The sequence below is a fragment of the Sus scrofa genome, chromosome 12 (assembly GCF_000003025.6).
Source record: "Sus scrofa isolate TJ Tabasco breed Duroc chromosome 12, Sscrofa11.1, whole genome shotgun sequence".
Lineage (NCBI taxonomy): Eukaryota > Metazoa > Chordata > Mammalia > Artiodactyla > Suidae > Sus > Sus scrofa.
This window is the reverse complement of record NC_010454.4, coordinates 50,879,441-50,903,262: the sequence shown is the minus strand read 5'-3', so window position 1 is coordinate 50,903,262 and position 23,822 is coordinate 50,879,441. Positions and strand designations below refer to the sequence as shown.

The 23,822-nt window shown below is 58.5% G+C and overlaps 2 protein-coding genes across 3 annotated transcripts in view; one reads left to right on the top strand and one right to left on the bottom strand.

Annotated features, from left to right (window-relative positions):
* Positions 25-4,770, top strand: PIMREG (PICALM interacting mitotic regulator). Its single transcript, XM_003131878.4, has 6 exons — positions 25-122; positions 651-979; positions 2,326-2,588; positions 3,053-3,148; positions 3,781-3,830; positions 4,187-4,770. The coding sequence occupies exons 2-5, from the start codon at positions 686-688 to the stop codon at positions 3,812-3,814; spliced, it is 687 nt and encodes a 228-aa protein (XP_003131926.2). The 5' UTR covers positions 25-122; positions 651-685; the 3' UTR covers positions 3,815-3,830; positions 4,187-4,770.
* PITPNM3 (PITPNM family member 3) overlaps positions 4,947-23,822 on the bottom strand; it is a 92,015-nt gene continuing 73,139 nt past the window's right edge. For both annotated transcript variants that reach the window (XM_013981242.2, XM_021067716.1), the window contains exons 11-20: positions 22,867-23,037; positions 21,447-21,641; positions 20,721-20,869; positions 17,993-18,109; positions 15,562-15,678; positions 15,103-15,251; positions 14,696-14,845; positions 12,462-12,645; positions 10,699-10,827; positions 4,947-9,231 (exon numbers count right to left, since the gene is read on the bottom strand). In XM_013981242.2, coding sequence (XP_013836696.1) covers positions 8,929-9,231; positions 10,699-10,827; positions 12,462-12,645; positions 14,696-14,845; positions 15,103-15,251; positions 15,562-15,678; positions 17,993-18,109; positions 20,721-20,869; positions 21,447-21,641; positions 22,867-23,037 — 1,664 coding nt within the window. In that variant the 3' untranslated portion in view covers positions 4,947-8,928. The remainder of the gene's footprint in view (positions 9,232-10,698; positions 10,828-12,461; positions 12,646-14,695; positions 14,846-15,102; positions 15,252-15,561; positions 15,679-17,992; positions 18,110-20,720; positions 20,870-21,446; positions 21,642-22,866; positions 23,038-23,822) is intronic.

The following is a 23,822-nucleotide window of genomic DNA, read 5'->3' as shown; positions in this document are numbered from 1 at the left end:
GGGTACGGAGCCAATCATCTGTGAGGAAAGGGCGAGGGGGCGGATCCGCGTGGAGTTTCAAATCGGATGGGTGGGCGAGGAGCAGCTGTGCTCAGCGTCGGGTCAGCGTTGGACGCTGCTGCGTGAGTACCGGCCAGGCGTGGTGGGGCTTCTGTTCAGAAGGGACAGGGAGGGGGTGGGGAGACACTAGTCAGGACGGGCTCGGCACGTGGGGCTTCTAGGTATAGGCAAGTGGAAATCAGGGTGTCTGGTCAGCCCAGCGGAGCGCGTTGGGTCCGGACGAGCTCGTGAAGAGCCGCTAGTCCTGATCTGGGCCAAGTGCTGAGGCTCGGCGACAGCGGGTCCTGACATCCTCCCTCCCTGCTTGCGGCAGATAAAGGAAAGGGGCAGGGATGAAATGACAGCTGTTTCAGATACTTGCAGCTGGAGATGCCTTTGCTCACAAGCCTTGTTCAGCCTCTGTGGTCTTCTGGGCCTCGCTGAGCCCTCCCTCTCCAGGAAGCATGCTCCTCACTGCACTTGCAGTTGCCAAGTGCCCCACCCCATGGGCTTCCATCCCATCTCTTCCCCTGGGTCTCAGGGTCTCTGTGGAGCCTGGGAATGAGATGGGGGCGTTGCTTTGCTGACCTCCCCTTTGATCCCCTCCCCAGGGTCTGCTGGGCAGGACAGACTCTCGGCCAGGCAGATGTCTTCTCGGTGGCCAAGCGTGGGGGTCTCCATGCGTCGGAGATCTCTCCAGAACCAGGAGCAGCTGGAGGAGAGCGAGGTCCTACAGCCTGCAGTCAGCCACCCGGATACCTCCAGTGGGGCCTTGGGATCCCTCTGCAGACAGTTCCAAAGGAGGCTGCCCCTGAGAGCAGTCAGCCTCAACCTTGGGGCAGGCCCCTCCTGGAAACGCCTGGAAACTCCAGAACCAGGGCAGCAGGGCCTCCAGGCTGCAGCTCGCTCAGCTAAGAACGCCTTGGGTGCCATGTCTCAGGTAAAGCTGACCCTGTCCAGGTATGGAGGGCTTCCTAGAGGCTGGACAATGGCTGCCTCCAAGAATAGAGACACCGAGAATACAGGGACTTGGACTTGCTCCTCGCTGTGTCCCCAGCACTCCCAGTAGTTCCTGGCACATAGTAGGTGCTCAACAAATAGCTGAACAAGTGAATGAAAACGGTGTTATGGAGCAAACAGAGCCTCACAAGACAAGACACTAGAGCTCTATTGTGATAGAAAATGGCAAGCAAATGGTGGGGGAAATACCAAAAAGAATTGCAGTCAGTGAAGGCTTCCCGGAGGTGGTGACTCCAATAGAATTCACCCAGGAAAGGGGAAGGAGGAGTGTACAAGGCAGGTGAAATAGGCTAGGGTTGAGAGAGAGCATGATGCTGAAGAGAACGTTCAGGAACTCAGTCTGGATATGGCTGGAGGACAGAGAGCAAGATGGAACATTACATGGCGAGGGGGACCGGCATGCTGAGTATGTTTAGATGTTCCCAGGAGCGACAGGGAGCCAGTGGGAAGAATTTTCAACAGAGTGGGAATGGGGTCCGGTTAGCCTGTCAGAACTTGTTCTTTAGCTACTTGATGGAATGCGGGTGAGAAGCAGACTCACCCCCAAAGGGGGCCTGGTGGCCGGGCCATACAGAGGAGTGAACAACTTCAAGAACTTCTCAGAAGGTAGATTTGAGAGGATCTGGCATCCAGTGAGACATGTGCCCAGGAAGATGCCACAGGTGTTGCGGGTGACATGTGCCTGGGCCTTCCAAGTGGGTGTATCTCCAAACTGGGGGCCGCGGTGTGGGGAGGTGTCATCCAGGAAGGCGAGGAGCTGTGAGTGTGGACACGGGGCGGGGGGGCATCTCCCTGGGGTCTGACCGGGAATCTGAAGGTGCAGGAGAGGGAGGCTGTTTCTGGACCCTTTGCGAAATCTCTGAGCCTAAGGCCGGTCCTTGAAAATGATGTCTGGGCAGCAAGGGGGAGGGTGGATTTGAGCGGGGCAGATCGAGGCAGGGAGAGCGATCAGGTCACAGTATCCTGGGGGCAGACGTGGTCTCTGGGCCTCCCCTTTGAGTCTGGGTCAGTCCGTGTCCTGAAAGAGGGTTTAAACTTAGACCAAGCAGACACCCCCCCCCCCCCGCCAGGGCGTTCCTACGGCGACCACGCACTCCTCCTGGGGGGCTCTGGGCTGGGTCCCTGCTGTGGCCCCTTTCACATGGGCTCATCTACATCCCTCACCCTGAGACTAACAGCTTCCTGGACGTGTCGGACCAGCCTGGGGACACTAGGGAATCTCTGCCTTGGCTTGTCCTTGCTGATGGTGCTGTGTACCTGTCACAGAGATTCCAGGAGTCCTGCCACAGCGGCACTAAGTGGCTGGTGGAAACCCAGGTGAAGGCCAGGAGGAGGAAGAGAGGGGCCCAAAAGGGCAGTAGTCCCCTGGCTCGCAGCCTGAGCCACAGGAGCAGCCAGCTGTCCGGGGCCGCCCCTGCCTGCTCCACCCTGGGACCCTGGGACCCTCGGGCCGTCCCTCGGCGGCGGTCCAGGAGAGAGGCCGCCTTCCGGAGCCCCTATTCCTCAGCAGAGCCCCTCTGCTCCCCCAGGTAAGTGGGGTGCTGATTCGCACTGGGGCTCCCTGGAGCCAGGACCACCCTAAGCTGAGTCATACCCGGGGCTCTGGCCCAGCTCTGCGTCCCGAGAGGGGTGGACCTGGGGAGGCCTTTCAAGGCCTTAGCTTCCCATCTGCAAAGGAAGGGGTGAGCTTGACTCTGAGAGAATCACAGTCCCTGGGCTCCTCTGAGCCCAGATGCGAGTTGTGACGCCATCGGAGGGCTGAGGCTCAGTCTCAAGTGGAGAACAGCAGGCCTCACCTGTCCACAAGATCACCTGCTCTTGACCTTGTCTTATGGTCCTTGATCCAGGTGCTCTCTGCCAGCTGCTCCCAGCTGCTCTGATGTCACTTCCTGGAGTGGGGGTCTGGGGTGACGCATTTCCAGCCCACGCCGGTCATCTGCTGGGCCTATACACCAGGCCAACCAGTGACTGACACACTTTTCCTTCTGTTCAGTGAGTCTGACAGTGATCTAGAGCCTGTGGGGGCAGGGATCCAGCATCTCCAGAAACTCTCCCAAGAGCTGGAAGAGGCCATCGTGGCTGAGGAGAGGTGAGCTGGCATGTGGTGCTTCCAAGTGACATGGCCAGGAGGGCCCCCCCTTGAGCCAGGCCTTTTTTTTTAGGCAGGCCTATGGTTCTGGCTCTGCCTTGCTATGTGACCCAATCACCCCTCTCCCTCTCTGAGCCTCTGTCTCCTCATCTGCAACATGCATGGGTCTTTTCCTTGATGAAAGACCTAGATTGGGAGGGTGGTTGAGGACACACCTGGATGTGTGTGGCCCCCGGGCCTTGGGCCCCCGCATTTGTCCATCACACGGGGCTGGGTACCTGGTTCCTGAAAGACCGGCCCTTCCTCCACCACCCCCGTGGCTCCTGTCTGCCCTGCCCGCCCGCGGAACTGGGCAAAGCCACACGTTTGCTGTGAAGTGCCTGGTCTGCCTGCTTAGGAGCCCGTCCTGGGGGCAGGGCCCGGGCCTGGAGCTGCCCTAACTGGGGGCCGTTTGTACGAGGCCGTGATGGGCTCTGAGGTGGGGCCCTGCCGGCGGCTCTGGCTACATGCTGGGTGGGCCATGTCCCGCCACTATGCCCAGTCTGGTCCCGTCTGGCTCAGGGCTGGGGGTGGGGGTCCCCAGAGCCTGCAGCACCCAATGGCATCTGCTCCTCCCACTTTCTCACCTCTAGTGGCGACATGACTGTTTCTCTCATTCGTGACTGAGGACGGTGCCCTTCAGGTAAGCACCTTTCTCCATGTCGTCCTCCTCCCGGCCCCGCATGAGCACGTAGGCATACTCAGAAGCATGTGAAAGAGCTGAGTCTTTTCTGGGAAAAAACCACAGAGCACGGGCCGCGCAGAGCAGGAAGCCAGCAAGTCTTCCAACCTGCTCGGAGCCAGAGCGCGGACCTCACTGAGCGCATCGCCGACAGCCCACGTGGGGGCCCCAAGCACCGCATGCACCTTTGCGGGGGGGGGGGGGCGGTTGAGGCTGTGGTGCCCCCACTTTCCCCGCCTTGAGCACTGTGCGGGGCACGAGGGAGCTCTTTCTTGTGGGAAACGAGCCACCTGTGACCACCACACCCTCACACCCAGGATCCGCGCCTCCCGTGAGCTCCTGGAGGACCCAGGAGCCAGCAGTACCTCTGGGCTGCTGCAAACAAGGACCTGACTCACAGAGGCCCAGGTGGAGGCTGCTCAGGCTGCCACCCGACCCGCCAGTGACAACCCATCACAGTCTACGACAGGCAGGGGGTATCCTTCATTCTTCTCCCCTTTGGGCTTAGAAACTCATCCCACACATGACCCTTCCGTCACCTCACTGTAACATGAGGTGCGGGCTCCAGGTCATCCCTGAGAGCCCTGAGCTGCCTATGTTCCCAGGGATGGGGTCTGCAAAGAACCAGTCCCCTGTGTCACCAGTGCCAGGACTTGCCGGAGCCCAGCGTCTGGCCCTGCTTCCCACACCAGAGCCCCAGAAGAAGGAAGGAGAGATTTCCAGGCCAGGAGACCCTGGGCCCACGGGTACCTATTTACATTCAGGCACACGGCAGACAGGGTGGGTAGCCCCACTCAGTAGCAATTTCTGCCCTTGGTCAATTATTTAAGAGAGAAACCCGTGTATGACTTTCCTAGATAACAGTGCTTTTTCATAATAAAGACTCTCCTTCTGTATTTGACTCCTCTTGTCACCGTCACCCCCGCCCCCCTGCACTACTCTGGGCACCGGGTCTGTGGTCTGGGACCTGGCTCCGTCTCCCTCTCCCGTCCCCACTCCCAGCCAGCCTGCCCGCAGCTCAGAGAACAGGAGCAACGCAAGAGAAAGGCTTCTCAGCTTAGTGCGGAGCAAAGCACATTTTAAAGGCAAATAGGGTTTTTATTTAAGTGACAACGTTTGAGAGAGTTAAAAACCAGCTCACATCAAAATCAAGACCAGTTGTAAAAATCTTTGAACTCCGTAATGCTGTTTTTTTGTCTTGTTAGAAATCTGCTATTTTACATATTCTTTTCTAACGGATTTTGTACAAGGCCGCCATGAGAAAGAATAAACCTTTTTCACCACAGAACCAGCCACCACGAATAGTACTGAGAGTGACACACTTCGGGACAGTCAGACAGACGAGGTCAGACGGGCTGCCACCACTGAGGAAACAAACGGAAAAGGACAGCGGGGGTCCGTGGGTGGGAGTCCCTACGAGCGAGCCGCCCTTCTGTCCCACCCCTCCTTGGTGTCACCTGCCTCTCCTTGTGCCCTGGAGGGTGGGGTCAACTCCTGATTTTTTGTTTGTTTGTTTTCTTCCCAACCACCCTGTTGGTTTTTTCAGCAAAGGGACAAGGACCCAGGCCGGGCCTCCCTGCTTGGACTTAACCCTACTTGGGATTTTTAAGAAGGTTCCCCCAAGCCCGAGGGGGAGGGGGAGGGGAGGTGTTGTTTGGCTGCGCCAGCGAGAACGGGTTTCCAGAGCACTTGGCACCCAGAACCCCCCGGGGGATTCGGCAGGAAAGTTGATTATTTAAGGCGGGGTCAAGCCACAGGCTCCGCAGGCAGGGCGCCCCTCCCGGGCGGGGCTGCCCCTGGGCTGGGTGGGAGTGCCCCTGCCAAACCGCGGCACCGCTCAGGACCCATTTCCACCTGCCTCGGGTGGGGCGGGGGAAGTAGTCCTTTAATAATTCGCACTGTGATTTGTCTGCGGGACACTTCCGAGGTGCAGGTCTGGGCTCCCAAGCGGTAAAAGTACAGTTTAGAAAACCATGAGATCCTGTCTCCCCTCTTTCAGAGGGCCCACCCCTCCCCCAGCCATGTCTGGAAGACTGGGGTGCAAATGCGTTTTTCTTCAGGCCAGCCCCCAGACCAGAGGGCCATTCATCCAAATGCAAGAAAGAGTCTTACTCTTTTTTTTTTTTTTTTTTAAATATATCTGCTGTGGAGCCTAAGAGAGGAGTGAAGATCATTAGAAAAATGCCACAAGGCCAGAAGAGCAGGCCCTGGCTACAGATGCACCCTGAACCCCCAAAAGGGTGAAGGTAGGGGGAGGCAGCAGGTGGGCCCTCTGTTGGCACAGCCATCGGATTGGGAAGAACAAACATGCCACACAAGAAACAAGGAGCTTTGGTCAGGCGGGAAGATCTGTTCTCCAGCTCCTGGGGAGCAGGCACGCCGGGAGCTGGAAGGAGTCTCTAGAAAACAGCCAGAATGAGGGTCACAGAACTGCTCAAGGAGAGGCGGCGACACCCCCTCCAGAGAACAACACAAGTTGGGTCTTTGTTTTTTTCCAACTTAACTGGACGGACAAAGTCAAAGGAACCACTAGCAGAGAAAGTGCATGTTGGTTACAGAGTTGCCGTGAAAGCAGTACTGAAACAAAGTGCGTCTGATCACTGTATAGAACCCCACGTACACACAATCACACCCACCCACCCGAGCTCCCAGGGCGCTGTGTTCACATACCTCACTATACCTTCCGCATCTCAGGTGCCAGGCGTCAGAGCCCCAGTCCGGAGCTCCAGAAGGGAAGGGGTGAGGGCCCCAGCTCTGACCACCTCCCAACCCCAGAACACTGCTCCTCCAGACTCCAAATTCCCCAGGGTCCCTGCATGCTCTCTTGCTCCCAGCCTGGGGTTCTCAGAAAGGGCAGAGGGACTCTAACAGCAGGAGTATCTCATGCGAGTTATTTCATCACTTGAGAGTAATATATCAGTGGCTCCTGCAAAAAGGAGATGGAGTTTCAGAGACCCAAACTTGAGTCCACCCAAGTTCAAATCAGGTCTAGTTCAGAAAGGAGGGAAAAGGTTGGTGTTGAGGGGCTGTGCCCTGCAAGCTGGTGCCAGATGGAGAGCCCAACAGAGGAAATGTTTAAGGACGGATGGCCCTGTTGGGAACCGCCAGGAGGCAGGACCAGAGAGGAAGCTGAGGGTGACCCGCCCTCCCCAACAGATGTGCCAGTAGCTCTGGGCTCAGGTGCAGATGCGGCGCTGGGAGTGGAGCTGGAGCTGGCAGACAGGTCAGGCGCATGTGGCAGGAGCTGGCAGGCTGGAGAAGACACAGTTCTAGTAGAGAGCAGGGGTGGGGGCTAGACACCCCCCTTCTCTCCCCTCCACCCCCGCCAGCCCCAGCAGGGCCCCGAGTTTGCGCTGTAATTCGCAATAGCAGTGCCAGCCGCCCCCACCAGCAGCCGCCATCGGGTAGGACATTGGCCACATGGGAGCTGCTAGAGGTAGACAGTGAGCAGAAGCAACACGGAGCTGACACAGGTGCCTGCTGTGGATCCAGACATCTGGGCTCTGGGGCAGCCCACCCCGACACAAAGCCCCTGCTGAAAAAGGTGGACCGGCCTCAGTGACAGCCCTGGGAGCACAGAGACGGCCGGGGCAGCCCAACTCCATGGGGGTAGGTCTGGGCCGGGGGTGGAGGAAGAGCAGGAAACCAATGCCCAGGCCAGGGGGCTCAGCAGCAGGAAGGCCTGGGCAGAATTTGGGGGCCCCAAGAGAGCCAAACCCTTTCTACCTCAAGGGACGACCCAAGAGGAGGTTATGGGCACCAAGCCAAGCTGAGTGGCAGGGGTACGGGACGAGAACACGACAGTTTGAGCCAAAATGACGTGAAAGCCCAGAGCTCTGGGGTCTCAGCTGTAGGACTTCCAGGAGCCAAAGGGAGAAATCACTCTGAGCAGAGCTGGGGCGGGGGATGGGGTGGGGAGGGGCAGATCAGGGCCCCGTGGGGATGTCTCTGTCCCTGGGACACTAGGTTTGGACATCAGTGCAAAGCAAACCCCTCCGTGGAGCCGGGACCCCTTTCCAGCCACCCCCACACAAAGGGGCTGCCTTGGAAGTGGTGGGGCAATCGAGGCACCCTCCTGGCCCCCACCCCAGAGCCCCCCTCGCAGTCTGCGGGGAAGGGATAGATCCCTGGGCACTCTGAGGGGTGCTTAGGCCTGAAAAGCCTCAGAGGGCAGAAGTGCAGGACAGCCTAGGAGTCCAAACACTCAGCAATCTCAGCTGGGGAGACCCTTTCCGATTATGGAAAGAAGGCCAAACCCAGAGAGGGCAAGCCACGGGCTCAAGGGCACACAGCCAGCCCAGCTAGGCCAGAGCCCAAGGCCACAGCCTCACAGGGGAGGGCACCAGGCAGGACTCTGGGAAGAGGAATGACTGTCCTTGAAGGCTGCGGGAGAGAGGCGAGGATACTGAGGGCAAGAAATGGGGGACCATGGACAGCTGCGGGAGGACAGGCCGTCAGCACCAGACCCCGCCTCCCAAGGGCCCTGGACAGGCAACTCAGACACAGGATGAGGCCCGGGGACATCCGCTCACTCCCAGAAAGTGGCCACTTCGCCACAGGAAAGCCAGGCCCAAGATGGTGACTCAGGATGCCACAGGGAGGGCGGACCCAAATGCCACTCGCCCCTCCAGCAGACAGCCAAGAAGCTGTGCCTGCCAGCGGCTGTTGATTCCTGGTCTGGGGGCTTCTCCCCTTAGGGCCTGATGGCATGGCCACGGACGCCTGGAGAACTCAGAAAGATGGTCGACTCTGTCCACACTCCAGCTCCGGGCAGGCCTGCCCCCAGGGTCACACAAACATCAACCCTGACTGGGGCTTGCTTTGCAGGCGTGGGGGAGCAGCGGCGGCTGCACTGAGACCCCTGGATCTCATCCCCTCACAGCCCGGGGGAGCCCCCACGGCCGGGCAGGGTCCCTCCCCCCAGCTGATCGGACACTGCTGGACAGACACGGGAGGGAAAAAGCAGGAAAAGGCCTGTGTCTGCCGGGGAGAAGGCAGCCTCTCCCGTCCCACAGGCAGCCCGGGGGGCGCGCCCCCTGCTCTGCGCACAGCCTGGCCCTCAGGGCACCGACTCGAACTTAGGGGGCCCGCGTGCCCAGCTGAGCGCAGGCAGGGGCCGCTCGTGGTCCTTGTCAGACTCGGGCTGGCTCTGGGCCCGCTCGGGCTTAGGGTTGGCGGGCGGGTCGGGCTGCTGCACCGACATGGTCCGGCGCAGGTGGTTGCGCTTCCGCAGGAACTCGGGCTGCGCGTGGAGGCCGAAGCTGCCCTTGCGCAGGATCATGCGCGAGCTGTTCTTCTTGGGGCGCGAGCGGTGGCCGGCCTCCAGCGCGGCCAAGTGCGCGGCGTAGCCCTCGCTCAGGAACTGCGGAGGGGACAGGCGTCAGGCCAGCGGGCGCGGGATGATCTGGCCTCTGCCCCACGCCCACGCCCCAGCATCACCTTTCCTTGGAACACTCCGCTTCTCCGGGACACGGGGAGCTCATTACCATACAAAGGTTCTCCACCCGTCTGTGGACAACTGAGCGCTTCCATCTGTCCCCTGAGTCTCACCAGAGTTTTCTGGACTGCTGACGGGGTGAACCTCTCATCCTTGTTACCTTCACTAAAATTCCCCAAATGTTCAGTCTCTCCCCTCCTCCAGCTTCTAGGGCAGGGAACCTCATTGTTCTCTGGCCCCCACAGCTGCCCTTTCTTGCCAGTCCTTCCCACTGGGGCCGCAGAACCTTGCTACTCAAAGCGTGGGCGGTGGACCAGCAGCACCAGCAGGGCCTGGACCCTTGTTAGGCAGAATCTCAGGCTTAGAAATCTGAATCTGCATTTACCCAAGGTCCCCCTCGCCTCGGGTGGTCTGTGTGCACAGCAGCACTGAGAAGACCTGCCCTAAGGATCCTCTGACTCCGAGGTCCCACCATCCGTGGCCCTCCCCGCTGCTGGTCACTCTCTGGCACCTCCCACTCAACGTGGCCCACAGAGCTCATCACCTTCCCTTCAATGGCCTCCTTCTCACACCAGTAATGGCACCATCCACCTGGCTGCCCAGGCCAGAAACTGGACACCATCCTTGACTTTCTTTCCCCCCACCCGCAGGTCCAGTCATTCATTACCAAATCCATCCTGCCTTAGAAGTGCCCCTTGGACCTGTCATCCCTCTGCCCTGCCACCACACGGCCACTGCTTCCCTCCCCTTCCACTGATCTGCCTTTGGCTGGCAGTCTGCAGGATCTCTCCACTCCAGGGATGTGGAGTCCCAACCTGGGAAAACACGCAGGCCACCGGGAGGCACGGCCCCTCCTGCTCCCTCCCACATTGCACTCAGCCAGGCTGAGTCACTGGCAGTTCCCAGAATATACATGTCCTCTGCCACCTCCTGACCTTTGCTTTTGCTGCTGCCTCAGTCACAAATGCTCCTCCAGCCTCAGGCCCTTCCTAGACAATTCCTCCAAAACTCCCCAAATCCCTCCAAACTTTGTCCCCAAGCTTGGTGCTAAACAGACTCCTCTCTGGGGCCCCACAAGGCTCTGTCCTCCCTGTCATTCATTCTGGCTCTTGCCACACTGCACTGTCATCACCTGCTAATTCTTCCATCCTCCCACCCCAGATTGGATGATATGACATCTGATTCCACCACAGGTCTCCCCTGCACCCAATGCAGGGCCTGGCCCAAAGATGGTCCCCAGCGGTGTTTGTTGAATGAATGAATGAGCAAATGAAGGAAGGAACAAACAAATGACCGAATGAACAAGGAAGGGAATAAACCGCCTCCTCCGCTCTCCCCCTTTTGCTTGCCCCACCCCCTTCCTTCCCAACCCTCAGCCCCACCTCCACCCACCTGGCACTGGGTTTGGTACTTCTTGGTGGGCCGTCCCACAATGAAGATCTGGGAGGGTGGCAGACCCAGCACACTGTACACTGAGATGTCCTTCGTGGAGCCATAGGCCGCGCTGATTTTGATGAAGCACTGAAACACAGGGTGGCTCATGGGGGGGAGAGGCTGACTCCCACAAAGGAATCCTAGACCCCTCCCCAGGAACACTGCTGGAGGGCCCTCTATCTGCACCCCGACAGATAGAGTCCTGAGGCCTGCAGTCCTGTGTCCACCCTGCATCAGGAGCTGCCCCCTGCAGGGGCCTCCTTCCCGGCCTGCCCCCTGCACCACGGGCCTGTAAGTCACCACCCCGCGTGAGGAGCGCTATCCACGGGTTAGGGACGATGGGGCAAAGTGATCCTTTGTGGACAGGAAACGAAGCTCCGAGTTGACGCAGCCCTGGGCCAGGACCAGAGGCCAGTTCTGTCTGGCCTCTGACTCCTAAGTCTGGGCCATCCACACGTCACCAGTGGCTGGTCATTGGGTCCCAGCCTGGTCCTGGCAGGCCCAGAAGCTTCATTCCAATTCAGAGAACCGCCCAAGCTCCTTCTTGCACCAGTGTCACTTCTGTGTCCTCACCCCCACCCCTGGCTGGATGAACCCCCCCCACCGCCGCCACGGAGGTGCTCACCACCCAGCCGCTCCTCACTCTGAACCCCTCATCAATGCCATCTTCTGTGTCCCCCCCCACCCTCCTCTGCCCCCAAGTTCACTGGAGGCTGGGGTCCCAAGTCAGAGCTTCCCTTCCTCCCAAGTCCCACCACCGCTGGGATGACTTCTGCCCATGTAGATAACCTACCCACCACCTCCGCCTCTCAGCTTTCTCAAGGTCAGTGGCCGCCCCTCCCAGATGGAACCCAGAAAGCACCCCCCGCCCCCCACCTGACTCTGAATGTCCTCATCCCCGCACTGAGCGCCGCCCCCTCCCAGCCTCACCAGATGCAGAGACAAGAGTTTAGACGTTGGGGTCAGGAGATAAAGGAGGAAAGTGTGCCTCTGAGATCCCGGGCGCGTCCCTAAGCCTCACCTTTCCTTTCTCATCCATCAGTGGGCATCATAATGCAAACTCTTACATTTAGAAAGGATAAGCAATGAGGTCCTGCTGTCGGCACAGGGAATTAGTGTGGTAGAACATGATAGAAGATAATATGAGAAAAAGAAGGTATATATATGCGTAACTGAGTCAGTTTTCTATACAGCAGAAATTGAGAGAACACTGTAAATCAACTACAGTACATTTTTTTCTTCTTCTTCTCATTATTTTTTTTGCTTTTTAGGGCCTCACCCTTGGCATATGGAAGTTCCCAGGCTAGGGGTCGAATCGGAGCTACAGCCACCAGCCTATGCCACAGCCACAGCAACGCCAGATCCAAGCCGCATCTGCAAACTACACCACAGCTCACAGCAACGCCGGACTCTTAACCCACTGAGCGAGGCCAGGGATCAAACCCGAAACCTCGTGGTTCCTTAGATTCATTTCCGCTGCGCCCCAACGGGAACTCCAAAAAAAATTTTTTAAATAATAATACACACCTCGCTGAGCTACAAAAGGACCAGTGAGATGCATGGGAATGTGCTTTGCAAACTGGGCATCATTGGCTTGGACAAATGCGAGGACATGGGGTCAAAGGAGGAGGCTCCCCCCCAGGTTGAAGAAGGGGGAGTGTGAGGGGGAGGCTGGTGGAGGACGCACCCCTCCCCAGTACCCCAGGGCCCTGGACACTCACCTCCTGCACGAGGTTGCGCAGGAAGATGGCCTTCTGCCGCAGCGGGTCGTGCACCAGCCCGTCCGAGAAGAAGATCATGCCCTGTGGGAAGTTGTGCTGGGACAGCCAAGACACCACCCGCTGCTTCTGCATGTCCGGCCGCCCCGTGATGTAGAGGATCATGTAGCCGAGGTCCTGCCAGTGCCTGGCAAGATGGCATTGCAGGGTCCAGCCCGTGCCAGCCACCTGTTGCCCAGCAGCCCACCCCACCTGCTGCCCCCTACCCAGCCAAGAAGCTTGAGGGGCTGTTCCAAGGAATGCTAGGGGACCCAAGAGGGACCCCAAAGTGCACACCCCCAGCCGAGCCCTGTGAGTCCTGGCCATCTCCCCTGATGGCCCACAAACACCAGCCACATGCCCACAGCCCACCTGGTCCCCCCACCCTGGCCCCTCTACTCAGGTCCCCTCCTTCTTGATGCCGCAGTTGTCACTCAAGTTTCTGGAGCCAGAAACAAGCCCCTTGGATTCCTCCCTTTCCCTTCCTCCCTTCTCCAATCGGTGAGCCTTTGATTCTCACAGCAGGATCTTCCCTCCACTCTTTCACTTTAACTCCACTTCGTAGCCTTAGTTCAGGCCCCACCACTCTCCGGGGAGCCCCTTTCCCTCCAGCCCCCCACTGCAATCCAGCCTGGGCCCTGTAACCTCAGGCAGGGTCCTGAATCCCTCAGGCTTTCAGTTTTCCCATCTGTAAGGTGGGGAGAACAACAGCTACTACCTAGGGTTGTCCCAAGAATTTCCAGGGTCTGGGATCGGTCCCGTATGGGGGTTCTGATCACCTGGAGTCCTGGAGTCCAGTTTTCATGCCCATGACTTTTCTCCACCAGACTGTGGGTTTCCTCCAACTAAGAGCTCTCTCTGCATCAGGGCCCAGCACAGAGCCTGGCCCGAGCCAGCCTCAGAAAAGCACGGCGGGAGGCGAGGAAGGAGGGAGGAACTAAACGGTCCCCCTTTTGCTTTTCTATTGGCAGAATCCTTTCTCAGCCCGCTGGGCAGTGGTGGAGCCCTGGGAAGCCGTTTCCAGCCACACCCCCTGCCCTGTCCTAATCTGGCCTCCAGCATCCATCTGCCCTGAATGTGCCCCTCCTGTTCCCCATCCATGGTCTGTTCTTCTCTATCCTGGTCACCTTCTGGGCCTATCAAAATCAGTTCTGTATTTTCTTCTTTTCACCTTTCTGTATGTGCTTATCTTTGTATGATGGCAGGGAATGAAATATTCATGTACATCCATCCTTTAGGAGCTGTCTCAAATGCCGCCTCCCCCAGGAAGCCTGCTCTGCTTTCTCCAATCAGCTGTAATAGTTCCAAGCTCTCAATGAGCACATCTTCCAATGCGATGGCTATGCCCTTGTGTGTGTGCTAGCGAGTCTCGACAGACGGCCCCCCACTGAGCCAGGTGTCCCGTATTCAACCTTTATGTGGTCCCTTCTCCTCGAATCTGGACTCATCCCGCAAGTAGCTTATACTCAATAGAAAGCAGTGGAAAGGACACCACGACTCCCAAAGGTGGGTCATAAGAAGGCTTACAGCTTCGACTTGGGTCTCTAGGAACTAGAGGAGGCCAGTCACCATGGGGGAACCCAGCCACCGGGAACAAAGTCTGACTAGACTGAGGCCACCCAGGCCGGCCACATGAAGCTCCCACATGGACTGAGAGAAGCAGAGACCCCAGCCCAGGAACAAGACACATGAGTTCATCATCCACTGTGAACATTTTAAGAACCTCCAGCTTCAGAGGACTCTCAGCCCAGACTACCATCTGACTGCCACGGCTGGAGGGGCCCCCGTGAGACCCTGAGGAAAATCCAGTCAATCCACAGCACCCTGTGATAGACAGTAAAGTACTCTTAAGTCACCGAGCAGGGAACCTTCTGCCACAGCAACAGGTAATCGGAGCCCACCGATTTGAGCCTGACTGGGATCTGAATGCAAGAGGCCAGGCCTGACTGGCTGCACAGGATGCTCAGACAGCTTTAGAGTAAGTGTGAGTGTTCTGATGAGGGAGGGACGGACGGAGGGACTGAGATCTAGAAGGCAGCAGAGTGTCTCAAGGACCCTCCATAAATTACTCCTGGAGGGAAGCCAGAGACAGTGGAATTCCCGAGGACACTAGACAAACACAGTCCATCTCCCCCAGGGCTTCTGGCCCCTGCCCCAGGGGGCGGGGGACACGTCCCCTGCAGGGAGGAAACACTCACCGGACAACGTCCACTGCCCCCGGCCGGACCTTGGGGTCACTTCCCATGATGGACACACTGGCCGCAAAGGAGCCGTCAATGCTAAAAACCACGCACTCCATGCCCCGGGGCAGCACCGTGAGGTAGCTCATCGCGCAGGTCTGGTCCCCCCTGAAAGGGTCAGGTGTTAGCCTGAAGCCAAGGTTAGCCTGTGGCCGGGATCCGGGCTCAGCTGGGGCCAGGCTGAGGGAGGATCTGAGCAGCATCTCCCGATGCTGTGGCTATGACCTTGTTCATTTTCCTCTCTCCCTATAGACATGGACGGGGCCCAAAAGGCAGGACCCCGAGGACCCCATCTTCTGGACCCACCGGGCTAGAAGGGTCGTGGCATTGCATGAAACTGCCAGGAGGACGTCCCTGGGACTTACCTGACGACCATCTTCACAGGGTAGACGCCGACCCCCAGGCGCCGGGGTCGCGGCACACTGTATGTGATCCGGCCACTGCTGTTGGTGATCTCCGTGTCCAGGTGAACCCAGCGGCCAGAGGACGGCTCTGCCATCACCAGGATGTCCACCTGCAGGCAGAGAAGGGGGCCAGGGGACTCACTGAAGGCTTGGCTTCGGGGCTGGGCCCGGGAGCTCTCTGCCCCGACAGCAGGGCTCGGGGTCCCGCCCGATGCTAGCTCCTGGCGCCCACCAGCCTCTATCTTCCCATTGCAGCCACAGTGGCTTCTTTGAGGCACCCAGGCCATCCTTCACTCCCAGTTCAGCCCCTGACCTGGGCCAGCGTCTCCCTGCTCCATGCTCGCACCTTGTGCAGCCAGGCCCTTGTCCCTTGTGCATGGTGGTACCCGGGGTTGTGGAGGGATGGCCCAGCCCCTGTACCTTCTCTCCGGTCAGAGCCACCATGTCGAGGGGCCCGTACATGAACCGCCCCACCAGGACCTGGGGGCCGTCTTCGGCAGCAATCACATCATTGGCCCGGTGGTTGGCAGTGACATTCTGGAAGGACAGGCACCAGCTCAACCTCTGCAAGGGGTCTTGATCTTGCACTTTCCTTACGTCACCTCAGGATGGGCTGGAGGGATGAGCGCCTGCCGAATCTTGCCTTCCTTCTTATTAATCCTATTAGAATTTCTGAGATGCGTCCCCACAGGACCCACAAGAGAAGCAGACACTTAGACCCTCACATGGTCTCCAAGGAGCACTGGGCTCCTGCAGACCAGCATTCTCCACTCCCTTTTTCTTTTCTTCTTTTTTTTTTTTTTCTTTTTAGGGCCGCAGCTATGGCATATGGAGGTTCCCAGGCTAGGGGTCCAATCAGAGCTACAACTGCCGGCCAACGCCACAGCCATAGCAATGCTGGACCCGAGCTGCATCTGTGCCCACACCACAACTTGTGGCAACACCAGATCCTTAATCCACTGAGCAAGGCCAGGGATCGAACCCGCATCCTCATGGACACTATGTTGGGTTCTTAACCAGCTGAGCCACAGCAGGGACTCCACAGTCTCCACTCTTGAGCCTCCCCAGAGCCTGGCATCCTTCTAGATTCCCGGGCTGGGAACTCGGTCGCCTTTGCTTCTTCCTCCCGCACACTGGCTCACATCCAGTCGCTGTTTACCAGCCATCTCTGCTGAGTGGGCGATTTACACGTACGAGCGTGGAGAGAACAGTGGAGGCCGGACACCCATCACAGCCATTCCGGGTCCGTTCTTCCCTTGCTGGATTCCCCTCCCCTGACCCCGCTCCAGATTATTCTGGAACAATTCTAGACATCACGTCATTGGTCTGTAACTCTCCCAACATCCCCATCCTTCTTCAGTCTGGTTTTAATTCATTCCACAGCCCAAAGGCAAACACTGGGCCTGGTTTCAAGGTTTCCCTGATCTGGTGACCCTCCCTTTACAGAACCGCCCACCTTGGTGTCTCAGCTCGCGCCCCAGTTACCTCTCGCCTGGATTCTGCTAACTGCATCTTAATGGAGCCTCTTATTCAAAAACAGACCCCAAGACAGATCCACCTTCTTCCTAAAGCACAGAGCTGTTAACCACCAGGGCCCTGGACATGAGGTTCAATCCCCAGCCTGGCATGCAAACCTTGCCTGGGCAACCTTTTGTGTTCCATCTCCTGCTGCTGCCCTTCTAAGCCCCACTGGGTTCTTTCAGGTCAGGCTCTGGGCCTTTGCTCACACTGGCCCTCCCTACTCTCTGTGCCACCCTGGCCCTGTGTCCCCCATATTCCAGCCCATCTACTGTGAACTGACCCAACTTCATCCTCGCCAAGAAGCACCCGTGGACTCCCCAAAGACAGTCTCAGTCTCCTCTGATTCTCACTCCTCTCATTTAATCCGTCTCAAACAATTGCAGGCATTTCATCTGCGCTGGTCCCTGAGCTGGGCTCAGGGGATGCAGAGAGGAACCAGTCATGGACCCTGACCTGGAGACACTCAGTCGCATGGGGGACGCAGGCCCGCTGACAAGGACACCAGCAAGGGAAGAGTTGATTCATGGAAATAAGCACATGGAAAGATGCCATGAAAAGGAATGAAGTGGAGTTCCTGTTGTGGCTCAGTAGGTTAAGAACCCGACTAGTATGCATGAGGATGTGGGTTCAACCCCTGGCCCATCTCAGTGGGTTAAGGATCCAGTGTTGCCACAAGCTGCGGCATAGGTGGCAGATGCAGCTTGGATCTGGAATTGCTGTGGCTGTGGTGTTGGCAGGCTGCTGCAGCTCCGATTCAACCCCTAGCCTGGGAACTTCCATATACCCCAGGTGTGACCATAGCAAGAAAAAAAAAAAAGGAATGAAGTACTGACATAGGCCACAACAGGGATGAACCTTGAAAACATGCTCAGTGAAAGAAACCAGACACAAAGGATAACAAATTGTGTGATTCCATGCTATGAAGTGTCCCGAATAGGCAAGTCTTTGGTGACAGGAAGTAGATGACTGGTTGCTTAGGGTCTGGGAGTACAAGAAGGGGGGAGGGCAGGTAGCTAAAGGGTTAGGGGTTTCTTTCGGAGGTGATGAAAATGTCCTAACATTAACGGTGATGATGGTTGCACACATCTGTGAATATACAAGGATACACTGACCACAGACAACCAGCTCCCCCATCTCACCTACTCCCCACCCCCACCTCCACTGCAACCCTGGGGGTTCATCTGAGCATGAATCCCAGCACGTGCGAACGCTGAGCTCCGAGGAGCAGACCAAAGCCCTTCCCTGCCGAGCGCATGCCCCGCCCCCAGGGGCAGCCCCACCTCCCCGAGGCCACAGCCGCAACTTACAGGCGCCTCCAATGAGCACCTACCCGCAGCTTGACCTGGGTCCTCTTACGAAGCCACTTCTCGCGAGGGTTGGCGGGGCTCAGGGCCGCGGGGTCCACGCCAGCACTCTCCTTGACGTTCACGCTCTCGTAGCGCATCACCTGATCCACAGTCCAGCAGGACCCGCGTCAGCCGTCTGGCCTCCTCTCCCTCCTTCCCACAGGGTCAGGGCCCTCCAGCCTCCGGGCAGCCAGGCCCTCCCCCAGGCCTCCCCACCTCCCAGCCGGGGACCCCGGGGAGGCTGGGAGCCCCGGGACTGCCTCTCTGCCTACCTGTCCTGACAGCTGGGGCAGAGCGCTGTCTCCCAAACGCTCTGGCCTGGGAGGCGCCTCTGCTCTCCAAACCTAGCAGCCAAGGCGTCGGCCGTGCCCATTCCCCTGCCTTCCCCCCATCACGGTGGGCGAGCCTACCTGAGCCTGTGGAAGGTGGTCCCCTGGTCCCCGCTCACCCACCTCCTCGGGAACACTGCCGAGCAAGCTCCCCTCTCAACTCTGCACCCCTGGTTAGCCCTTCGCTGGGATCACTCTCCTTAGCCTCTAAACACGCCGTCATCGTGCCCACCCCAAAGAAACCTCTCCCCAGGCCCCCTTACCACACCTCTCACATTTCCCTGTTCTCTCGGGCGGCATCGGTCCACGAAGACCTACCCCGCGCTGTGTCTCCACTTGCCCTGCCTCCTCGCCTAACTCCAGGCAGGCTTCTGACCCAGAGGCCCACTGAAGCCCTTCATGCCAAGGCCCCATGACCTCCTGTGACCTCTGTCCTGCTCAACGCAGAGGACCTCCTGTCTGTCCCCTCAAGGGATGTCCTCTTCCATCTCCTTCCGTAGCTCCTCCTCTCCCCCCAGACAGCGCCAGGCTCCTCCCTGAAGGTTCTACCCACGGTAACTCCCTCCCTATGTGAAATTGTGATTTATAATAGGAAATATATACATATTTATTTATATGTACATATATATGTACACACACACACACACACACACATATTTGGTGTTTGTCCAGTTTCTGGCACAAAGATCCTAAAATCCTTGGAACTTCCAAAGTGAGAGGGACCGAAGTGTCTTTGGGTATGTTAATGAGGTGACTCAAGGTGTGGCTAAGGATGGGACTGGTTGCCAGGAGAACCAACCTTGTGATTAGAGGGTTGGAATTTTCTGTCCCACCCCCCATCAGCGCCACCTCCAGGGTGGGAAGAGAGGCTGGAGGTTGCATCAATCCCCAATAGCCAATGACTGAATCAATCCCCAATGGCCAATGACTGAATCAATCACCAATAGCCAGTGACTTAATCAATCATGTCTATGGAATGAAGCCTCCATAAAACCCCAAAAGGAAGGGGTTGGTGAGCACATGGAGCTGTGGGGACAGTGGTGGCCTCCGAGAGGGCACAGAAGCTCCAACTCCCTTCCCTGTATCTTGCCCTATGCATCTCTCCCATCTGGCTATTCCTGAGTGTGATCCTTTTGTGTTTGTTTGCGCCTGCAGCAACCGAAGTTCCTGGGCCAGGGATTAGAGCTCAGCCACAGCAGTGACAACGCTGGATCCCGAACCGCTGAGCCACCAGGGAACTCCCCTGAGTTAAATCCTTTTATAATAAACCAGTCATCTAGAAAGTAAACAGAATTCTGTGAGCCGCCCTAGCAAATTAGTTAAACCCAAGGAGAGGATCGCTGGGACCTCCAGTCTCCTGCCAGGCTGGCAGAGCCCAGGTGAGAACCTGAAGACAGACATGTGGGGGGTGGTGAGTAGAACCGCAGGCCTGAGCCCTTAGCCTGTGGGATCTGCACTATCTCAGGTAGTTAACATCAGGATTGAGTGAAATCACAGGATGCCCAGCTGGAGTCAGACGTGCTTGGTGCCAGGGAGAACCCACCCAGTAGGGCTGGCGTGAGAAGCAGAGTAACCCACCACTGGCATGAAATGCCATCCAAGCTCTGAGGACCCCACGTTTTGATCTCCACGCCTGACGTGTGCCTCAGGCTCCGGACCCCACTCACCTTCCTTCCCCACGTCTAACAGGCACTGCACCTTCCCAGGTCCAGACTCCATGATCCCGCCCCACCGCCCCCGCTCCTCAGCCCCAGGGAACGGCAGCGCCACAGTTACCAGAGTGGAAACCAGGATTCACCGGACTCCTCCCTTCCCTGTCACCACATCCCAAACCCCACAGCTCCTCGGCACCTCCGCCACCGGCTCCTGAGCCCGAGCCACCACCTCAAAGCTGGGCTCCTACGCTTGCCTCTTAAGGGGCCCCGTGCTTCGCACTCTTGCCCTCCAAACAAGCTTCGGGATCTCGCCCTGGCTCAAAACCCTGCGATGGCTTCTTGCCGGACCCAGTACAAAATCCACCTCTGACCTTGGCCATGGAGCCTGCGTATGGTCTGACCCCTGCCCCAGCCGCCTCCCCCGCCGCCCTGGCCGTCCCTCAGTCACTGGCTCTCTCTCCACCCTTGTTACCGATGAGCATGCTGAGACCCACAGGAGAAGAGGCACGGGTGACGCCGGTCTCCCAGTTCAAAAAGGGGCGCATTCTCCTGGGGAGGGTCTACTTGTCTAGAAAGTACCATGCCATTGGCCAGAAGCCAGCTCCTTACAAAAACCATCATCAGCCCGTGTCGCCCCCCAAGGGCTGTGCTCCAGTGCCTTCCCGATGCCCCCGGTGACCTCCCTTCCCCGTGGGAGGATGAACCCTCCCGGGAAGGGGCAGCAGTACCTGTCTCAGGATGAAGGCCACCACGTCTGTGGACTCCCAGTAGCTGGCGTGGAAGAGGTGGGGCAGGGCCACGGTGGGGAAGGCTGTGAGGACGTCAGGACAGTACAGCGCGTAGTCGATGCGCTTGGCGCCCCACCACTTGGCTGTGACTGCAGATCCGAGAGGGAGGTGAGGACAGAATGGCCTGCCCAAGGCCTTGACCCAAAGGGCAGGCTGGGACCCAGGGCCCTAGACCCAGGGGTGGACGTGCCACTCGGGGCACAAGTTTGGGGCCAGAGCACTCGGCTCAAAATGAGCTCTGGGAAATGTGCTGCTCCTCCTCCACCTTGGACCAGCCCCAGCCCCCTCGCAGGCCCACCCCTCCTCCAGGACACGTGCTGCAAACAGGTCCTCAGGGTGGGGGCCGCACCCACAGAGACGTGCAGCGTCTCCCCCCAGGACTACTGGTCTGCAGGGTCTCCCGGGAGAACTGAATGTTGGATAAGGGCCCTAGCTGAGGTCAGAGCTCAGTCGAGTCCTGACAAGGTCCTGGCTCAGTCCAAGGTCAGAGGTCAGGGGCCCTGTCCAGGGTCAGAGGTGAAAGTTTTCTCTGAGGTCAGAGCCCAGTCTGGATTTCCTTTGCCCCTTCTCCTCTGCCCTCAGCAGCCCAGGCAGTGGACCAGCAGGAAGCCACAGGACGGTCCCTCTCCCAAGAATCCAGGCAGGGCCCAAGAGACCCTCACTCACTGCGGGAGGCGCCCACGGGGGCCAGGCTGTCAGAGGACTCCGAGCTTTCGCTGTGGGAGCTGCCTTGGCTCATCCTCCGCCCCAGACGCTGGGACCTCGGGGCCGGAGGGGGCGAGGTGGGGGCATCCAGAAGTGGGGGGCTGCCCCGGGAGCTGCCCTCCAGGAAGAGGGAGCTGTGGGTGTGCAGGGCATCAGCTGGAGGGGGAAGTTCACAGTCAAGGCCGAGTGGGGGCTCTCAAATGGAGCTGCCTGTGCTGTGCCAGCCCTGTGCCAGGCAGGGGGCTGGGCACCCAGGGAGGAGCCGGCCTGGCCTGCTCACTCACCTGCCCAGCAGGCAGCCCATACCTCCCACCACCACAGCCAGATGGGACCGCCTCACCACAATGCACTTCCAATTTCCCAACCATCAAGCCCACCCCCAGTGGAGCTGCCAAGGGTGCCTCTGGGATGCTGCTCCCCAAAGCACCAGCTAAGGTCAAGGGTGACACATGACTCTTCCCTGAGCCACAGAGGACTGTGGCGGAGCCTGGAAATGACTGGGGCCTCCAGCCTGGGAGTGAGGGTGCCCTCTGGGGGCAGGGGGATGCCTTGACCAGAGAGGGACACATTTAAAATGGGGAGGGAGGTGTCAGAGCCCCTTCTGTCCATGGAAGCTCCTGACAAAACAAGACTTTGGAAATTAAGTTTCCATTGGAATGGGGTGGAGGTGAGCTGGGTTTTAATCCTGAATGAGCCACAAGCACAGCAGCCGCCACCCCCCGTCTGGCCTGAACCTCTGGACAAGCTCTGGCTAAACTTCTTGAACTGGACGACGAAGCCAAGGCTCTGATCTCCAAGCCCCTGACTGTGCATCATGGGCTTCCCCTTAGCTCACCCCCAGTCCATAGCAGGCTCACCTCACTTGAGTCCTTGAGGCCACTGGCCCTCCCCTAAACCCACCTGTGGAAGATCCCTCCAACCTCATCCTCCAGCTCTTCTCCACCTGTCCCAATACCTTGGTGGAAGGCTGCCTCTTCCAGGAAGCCCACCAGTATGAGCCACTCTCTGCCTTGTACCTCCAGAGTCCAGGCTGGGCACTGGGAATAGCACTCAGCATGGATCCCCAGACCTACAAGCAGGTCTGACACCTCGAGTAATACGCTAGCAATGACCATGGGTGCTGGTCAGGAGGCAGAGGCCAAAGGTGCCTCATGCAGAGCAGGTGTTCACACAGGTGGGCTGCTTGGGAGGCAGGTGATTCAGCGGTTTTTCTGTTCTCACACCCCCCACTCCCACCCCCACCCCAGAAGCACAGAGACTTTGCTCAGGTGAGTCTAGAGACTGTCAGCTGACAGCTTGGAGGGGCGGGACAGGGAGGGCAGACCTGGGGCTGCCTGGCTGGGGCCCAGTTTACAACTTAGCACACACCCCAAGAGCCTACCAAGGAGGAGGGACTGTCCATCGCCCAGTGGGAACCTCTGGTAGCGGGGCACGCTGACAGGCGGCACCAGGTGGAACTTGGGCTCCAGCAGTGGCTCAAGCCGGGAGGCAGAGGGGTCTGCGCAGTGGAAGAAGCTGTAGACCTGACTGCAGGCAGGACGGATCTGGAAACCTGGGCAAGGGGCAGCGGGTGAGGGGCACACGGGAGAAGCCCCTTAAGCATCTGCTCCCTTGACCCTAGAAGGCTCCCCTGAATGCAGCTTTGAGTAGCCTACTCCTCTGCTCAAGAACCTGCCATGGCTCCCTGCTACCAACAGGATCAAAGCCGTTGTGTTCAGCTTGGCATTCAAGGCCTTGCCAACCTGCCCTACCTAGAAGCACCACTGTAGGCACCCAGCACTGCAGCCACAGTGGACATCGGCCACTCCCCAGCCGGGCTTGCTGCTTTCATTTCTCTGTGCCTTAGCTCAAGCTGCCCCCTCTCCTCGCAGGATGCCCTTCACTATTTCCACTGGCCAAACTCCTTGAAATTCTTCTGCTGTCTCCTGGTTGCTACCTGCTCTACGAACCTAACCCAGGGTCTTCTGGTCGGGATCAGCTGCCCCTTCTTTTAGCCCTGCTCAATTCCTAGGCCTGGCAGTAAGTAGTTCTTGGTTTGTAGGAGCTGGCAGAACACTTCTCTTAGTGACCAGTAGATGTCTCCACTGGGACCTCATCACATCAGTGCACCTCCCTGTCCCTCTTGGTCAGGGGACTGGACGGTCCAGCATCCAGGGAGCCCTAGGTTTCCTTAGCAATGAAAAGGGTGGCCATGGGATTCTGCCTCTTCTCCCCACTGAGAGCAGAGCCCCCCTTTTTATCTGTTCCGTGGTACAGGTTGTTGGTAAGCTTCAGTGAGAAACCCTGATCTGTTGTTCTCCAAGGTGCCTCCAGCCTCTTTTATTCCCAGAGCTGTTG

Coding starts and splice junctions, on each gene's coding strand:
- PIMREG (XM_003131878.4), top strand. CDS start 686: ATGTCTTCTCGGTGGCCAAGCGTGGGGGTCTCCATGCGTCGGAGATCT. Junction 980..2,325: donor CCTTGGGTGCCATGTCTCAG/GTAAAGCTGACC, acceptor TACCTGTCACAG/AGATTCCAGGAGTCCTGCCA. Junction 3,149..3,780: donor GCCATCGTGGCTGAGGAGAG/GTGAGCTGGCAT, acceptor TCTCACCTCTAG/TGGCGACATGACTGTTTCTC.